At 37.1% G+C, this 6,846-nt stretch overlaps 1 protein-coding gene across 8 annotated transcripts in view; it reads right to left on the bottom strand.

Moving 5' to 3' along the window:
• The window catches only part of tgs1 (trimethylguanosine synthase 1), a 52,815-nt gene that overhangs the window by 39,984 nt on the left and 5,985 nt on the right, over window positions 1-6,846 (bottom strand). For 5 of the 8 annotated variants that reach the window (XR_006311414.1, XM_043688372.1, XM_043688369.1 and 2 more), the window contains exons 2-5: window positions 3,851-3,912; window positions 3,223-3,300; window positions 2,242-2,411; window positions 922-1,714 (exon numbers count right to left, since the gene is read on the bottom strand). Coding sequence is in view for 7 of the 8 variants with exons in the window: in XM_043688372.1 (XP_043544307.1) it covers window positions 922-1,714; window positions 2,242-2,411; window positions 3,223-3,300; window positions 3,851-3,912 (1,103 nt within the window). In the remaining variant the exon portion in view is untranslated. Of the gene's footprint in view, window positions 1-921; window positions 1,715-2,241; window positions 2,412-3,222; window positions 3,301-3,850; window positions 3,913-4,395; window positions 4,467-6,846 lie in introns of all 8 variants that reach the window. The other 3 variants (XM_043688374.1, XM_043688375.1, XM_043688371.1) reach the window with 3 other exon arrangements.

The following is a 6,846-nucleotide window of genomic DNA, read 5'->3' as shown; positions in this document are numbered from 1 at the left end:
TGCCACAAACACTATGTAGGACAAACAGGAAGAAAGTTAGCCACCAGGATACACGAACACCAGCTAGCCACAAAAAGACACGACCCTTTCTCCCTCGTAGCCCTACACACGGATGAAAAAAAACCCACCATTTCGACTGGGACAACACATCTATCCTGGGACAGGCGAAGCAAAGACATGCCAGAGAATTCCTAGAGGCCTGGCACTCCAACCACAATGCCATAAACAAACACATAGATCTGGATGCCATTTATCAACCCCATAGAAAATGAACAGGAAATGACATCACCACAAACCCCAGGGACCCAATCCAGGAGAAAGATATAAATAGAAAGCAGGAGACAATAGCTTCGCTTCACTTGGAGGTCGCCACTGATGATGTTACCTAGCCAGGTAATGAAACGTCTGGATATCAAACCTACAGCTCAGCGAGCAAACCTACACCCTAAACTTCATTAATACAAGCAAAACGTGGAGATCAATTTAAAGTAGATAGCTACCTCAAGTTACAGGACATTTAACACAAGGAAAGGAAAAGTAACAGAAAAGGTACCAATATCCATGAAATGTCATCTATAACTTTATGTCATGACTAATATTGCTTGCTACAGTTTAAAACAAAAATTTGAAGCCACCTTTTAAACCAGAAATGACATTCATTAAGTATGAAAAAAATCTCACCTGCCTTTATTGTAACTGAAGTTTCAACTATTCTAACACCATCACTTGAATATCATATTAAGTTCTGTTTAGACTTAGGCTTCCAGGAATAAAAAGAAAAAGAATACCGGTATTGACCACTGCAAGAGAAGATGGGAGATTCTAAACTAAACTTCACTTGCCCATCTCCAATCTATCCAACTAATACAAGTTGTTCCTAAGTAACTGTTTGCATTTACATGTGATTTTGGCAATACCAACCTGAATGAACTGTGGAGATAGTTCCATCAGATGCAGATCTTTTGCTGTTGTCTCCATTACATGGTTCTTTCTCATCAGCAGCATACACACATGAAACTGCAGCATCAGCAAAATTCCAGCAGATATTGCTATTCATGCCAGTTGATTGCTTGGTCTCACTTTCTGGACGGAGTCTGATATCATTGATCAAACTGACAATCTCTCCATAACCAACTTCATTACCATTTGATGCATTGGTAGATTCTACTGACATCAGAGTCTTGAAATGTTCATGAGAATTATTTGCAGTATTATTGAAAGTGTCTTCTGTTTCATCTGCATTTGTGCAAAATAGATCTTTCCCAAAATCACTTTCTTTAGTCCAATCCACAGACCATCCTTGATCTATCCAGTACTGAAACTGCTCATAATACAGCCAATATTGATCAGCATAAAACTGTTGCCACTGCTCCTTAGTATCAAGGGAGTTCCAAGGTGCAAGTGAGTCTTCTGACCACTCAGGGTGTTTGCTCAACCAATTTTCCCAAAGAATACCCTCACCATACTGATTCCAATATTTATCCCAGTCTGGCATGGACCCGAGCTCAGGAACCACTGCTCCATCATTTGAATGATCAACACCAGTATTTTCCATTTCAAAATCTGTTTTGCTATCAGTCAACTCTAAGCCAGTTACATCAGAAACGCCATTTAAAAACTCTTTTGGATACTCTTTACAAACTTCAGTCAGATCCTCAGCATGTTGATAATTTAGTTTTTTCTTTCTGGTCTTTTTCTTTGAAACTGCAATTGGCTTGTAACAGAAAACAAAAATATTTTATTTATCTGAATTAACAACACTTATGAGAATAAAAGTCTGTTTCTTCATTTTTAACTTTAATAGTGTACATTTTGTGCAAAGTCACATCTGTAGATTAATTTTATAATCTCAAAAATTAAATAAATAATTTTGTTCAGTTAAGACTGCTGAAGAATCTATCTTTACAGCTGAAGCAAAAAATATTTAAATGAAATCCTGTAGCTTATCATTAATTATTATTTTGTTCACATTATGATGCAAAAAAGTCAACGGTTTTGGTGGGAATATTTTTTGCCACAAGTTTGAAGACAAGCAAATTAAAATTGTTTCTCTGAAAGATAATACATCCATTGTTCAATTGTAGGAAGTCACAAAGTCATAAATGGCCTTTCACTATACAGGTAGTTCAATATTCTGGATTGATTTCTGTGCAAGAAAACTATTTTGGCAATTTAAAATTAAAACCTGCAATGGTTCTCTCATTTAAATTTGGAGCAAAATTATAACAGAATGGTTCATACCACTGATTGTCTATTGCTAGAAGAACTTCCAAACTGGAGAGGTAATCCCATATTTGCCATCAGTTCTGCCTCACTATCCACTCTGTTTTCCTCCTGAGTGTCTACAGTATTAAGAGTGGGTTCATTAATGTTCAAGTCTTCTTCACTCTTTTCGTCTTCCTCTTGGATATCTATAAATAGCAATTAGCAGCTACAATATCACACATAAGTCTCTTTCAATATTCCAAAATCTCTACATTCATTTCATTGAAGGGTGAAATCCACAGCCAGGTAATGCAAATGTCAAACAAATAATAAAAAATTCTGAATTTGATGGCCTAGACTTTCAGTAAGCAAAGAGAAGTTGCTTGCTGCTGACCTCTAAGAAAGCTTGCCACAACAATTACTGACTTTCTTTTCCCAAAAGGCAGTTTAAAACTAATGTCAAAAAACGTGGACTTTCCTTTCTTGCAGTGATGTCTGCAAGTACATGTCCAGTTGAAAAACCTCAAACTGATGTACTCTCATACAGAAAACCAGGAAATTAAAAGCAGTTAAAATCTGTTTGCTTAATTTAGTCTTTCAAATAGCGAGATAAATTTAAAACACTGTAAAGACAGAAGAAATTGAAATAAAGATGAACAGGCCTTAAAATATGGATTTTTTTTACTAACTGTGGAGAAATTTGACATTTCACAAGTATACAATTAACTTTTCCAGGATAGAAAGGATTTTTCGCTACTACTGAGAGGTAATACACCAAAAAACAAAGTCACGGCTTATTTAACAAGGTCCAACTTCTCTTTGCTAATAGTGAGACATGAACCAAACAGCTGGAATAGAAAATTACATTCTAAACATTTTTAAATACATTATCTTGTGATTCCCATTAACCAATTACATTGCAAACAATTAACAAATATTTCAAATGAATAATGTTGCCATGTGGAAATCATATACTAGATATTTTCTAAACAACTTTTTAGAAGTGCTGTTACTCACCTTTGGAGAAAGCGGGACTTGAACCCAGGCCTCCTGGCTGTTTTGCATCAGATACAGATGGAGAACAGACAACTGAAACTAAGGTCCATAAATGAAAATTTCACAAATTGTCTACCTGCTCTGTTCCCAATTTGTGTACCTTGTGTATACTTCTTCCACTTCCCCATTCCAGTCAGGGCAGTGGTTAATGTTTAAGCTTATTGTAATTGCTTTTTAAAAAGCAATAGAAATTTAAAATAGTGAATTTGCTGAAAGCAAAAACTGCTGAAACTGAGCAAACACACTAATCCAAAAAGCTTACTACGTATATGAAACTCAAAAATATAAAAAGGTAATTAATTAACTACAATATATTGCCAAAATTGAACACAACAGTAGCAGAGATCATGCCATCCATCCAATACAAGATTTAAAAAAAGCTATGTACTGGATAATGCTTAATTTTACTTCTGAATTACCACTGCATGATGTACACTTTCTTTATGACATATTGCTAACATTTAAAATCAAACTCTGAAGAGTATCAGGGAACTTTGAAACAGGATACAAACAAAAATAAAACTAAGGAAACACAAAATAGAGGCATCTGATAAGCAACTTTCAACACAACCAAATATCTGATACGTACCTCCATTATCTTCATAGTCATAACATGTCCCCATTAATCCCATCCTGTAAAGTTTCCGATCACTGAAATAAATGCAATGTGAGCCAACATCACACTTACAAGTATAGTGTACAGAAATATCCCGATAAATAGTTTAAGTATGCCTTTCCTAAGTTAGACATTATCACTGTTCTTGCCTGTGCACACATTTAGCAACTGATCCTGTTCTGTGACCTTCCAAGCATCAAAAGGGCACAACTAGAGAAAAAAAAACATTGATACATTTGAAGATAATACTTGGAAGATAATAATCTGATTACAAGAATAATATTAATGAAAACGTTGATGGATAATGATGCTAGGAATAGTTTTGTTGAACGGCATACCTACATTCATGCCCCTCAATCTCCGAGCCCAGGCAAAAATATGACCCAGTCATACCCAAAACAGTCGATTCTGCAGCACTAAAGCGCTGTTTATTTGTTCCCAAAGTGGATGTCTTACTATGTTGCCGGACTCTGTGATGCAGGTTTTGAGCTGCAATCTGGTTTCATTAATTAGATTACCGTGAATTCAGTCACCCTTGGAAGAGCAAGGTAACAGCTGATGTATCTGTAGAAGTGGTTCAGAGGATCAGCTAAGGAATGAAAGGTGTATCAGTAATGCTGTATCAGGAATGTTATATGGGCTTGCATCGTGAAATAACCCCAGATACACAATTTTCTGAAAGGTGAGACTATTATTGAACTCAAACCATATTATGCATGTCTATATATTTAGCAATTTTTATGCTTCAAATATAAACTATTATGCAGGATTTCACAGTGACAGTCAACACAAAAACAAGAAACTTAAATCAATGTATGCAAACTTGAACCAAATCTTTTTGTTTAAAATCTTATGATTCAGTTTGGCAGAACAACAAACAAAACTAGCAAGAAACTTTAACTACTCTATTGAAATGCTTAATTATAAATAACCCTCGTTCTGCAGTTTTACAAAGGGCTAAAATCAGCAAGTCTGAAAACAGCAGTCAGTGGTAAACAAACATGGAAGAATCAAAACTGAAGTGCTCACTTGCTGCAAACAATTTTATCTGTTGGAAGAGAGACATCCTAAATTTCTTCAAAGAATGCATCCAGGTATAAATATTCTTATCAATTCTATTCAGGAATTAATATGGTCATAAAATATAGATAGAAGCCTGTTCTGGAATACAAAATTCAGCACTGTATTATATATATATATCTTCATTTTGAATGCCAATATGGTGTGCCCTATTTTCTCATACAGAAAGCATATTTTGAGTACTGGTACAATCATAATGAGGAAGTAGGAGCTATAAAAAGAGTACAGCAACTCAGGGATGTATGCACAGGAATCAGAGTCAGTAACAGGTACAAAAAGAAAATTAAGGCAGCTAATGAATGGGCAATGTTCATCTCAAATGCAGGTGGAATGCAAAGGAATTAGAAGTTACATTGTACTTGGATAAAACTTTGGTCAGACCCTATCATTCCAGACCTTAAACTACTTAAAGAATTTTTTTTTCTAATATCGCTATTTTACACTTGCACACTCCTGTTATTGTCCCACAAGTGGGACAATTTCTCCCTGTTAACTCTATTCAGATTTCTCACAATTTTGAATATTTCAATCAAATTTCATCTCCATCTTCTCAGAGTCATAGAGATGTACAGCACAGAAACAGATCATTCGGTCCAACTCGTCCATGCCGATCAAATATCCCAACCCAAACTAGTCCCACTTCCCAGCACCCGGCCCACATCCCCCTTATCCCTTCCTATTTATATACCCATCCAGATGCCTTTTAAATGTTGCAATTGTACTAGCCACCAACACTTCCTCTGGCAGCCCATTCCACACATGCACCACCATCTGCATGAAAAAGTTGCCCCTTAGATCTCTTTTATATCTTTCCCCTCTCATCCTAAACCTATGCCCTCTAGTTCTGGACTCCCCCGCCCCAGGGAAAAGACCTTAACGATTTCCCCTATCCATGCCCCTCATGATTTTATAAACCTCTATGAGGTCACCCCTCAGCCTCCGACACTATAGTAAAAACAGCCCCAGCCTGTTCAGCCTCTCCCTATAGTTCAAATCCTCCAACTCTGGCATCATCCTTGTAAATCTTTTGTGAACCTTTTCAAGTTTCACAAAATACTTCTGATAGGAAGGAACCGAGAACTGCATGCAATATTCCAAAAGTGGCCTCACCAATGTCCTGTACAGCCACAACATAATCTCCCAACTCCTGTACTCAATACTCTGACCGATAAACGAAAGCCTTCTTCACTATCCTATCCTACCTGCGACTCTACTGTCAAGGAGCTATGAACCTACACTTCAAGTCTTTTTGTTCAGCTCCCTAGGACCTTAAGTATATAAGTCCTGCTAAGATTCGCTTTCCCAAAATGCAGCACCTCGCACTTCTCCAAATTAAAGTCCATCTGCCACTCCTCAGCCCATTAGCCCATCTGATCATTTGTAATCAGAGGTAACCTTCTTTGTTGTCCACTACACCTCCAATTTTGCTGTCAGCTGCAAACTTACTAACTATACCTCTTAAGCTCACATCCAAATCATTTATATAAATGACAAAAAGTAGCAGACCCAGCACCAATCCTTGTGGCACTCCACTAGTCACAGGCCTCCAGTCTGAAAAACAACCCTCTACCACCACCACCCTCTATCTTCTACTATGGAGCCAGTTCAATATCCAAATGGCTAGTACCCCCTGTATTCCATGAGATCTAACCTTGCTAACCAGTCTCGCATGGGGAATCTTGTCGAACATCTTACTGAAGTCTATTTAAATCACATCTACCGCTCTGCCCTCATCGATCCTCTTTGTTCCTTATTCAAAATATGCAATCAAGTTTGTGAGACATGATTTCCCACGCACAAAGCCATGTTGACTATCCCTAATCAGTCCTTGCCTTTTCAAATACATGTACATCCTGTCCCTCAGGATTCCCTCCAACAACTTACCCACC

This window comes from Chiloscyllium plagiosum, chromosome 4, assembly GCF_004010195.1.
Source record: "Chiloscyllium plagiosum isolate BGI_BamShark_2017 chromosome 4, ASM401019v2, whole genome shotgun sequence".
Taxonomy (NCBI): domain Eukaryota; kingdom Metazoa; phylum Chordata; class Chondrichthyes; order Orectolobiformes; family Hemiscylliidae; genus Chiloscyllium; species Chiloscyllium plagiosum.
Note: the sequence above shows the minus strand (reverse complement) of the source record. Positions and strands in the feature narration are given on the sequence as shown.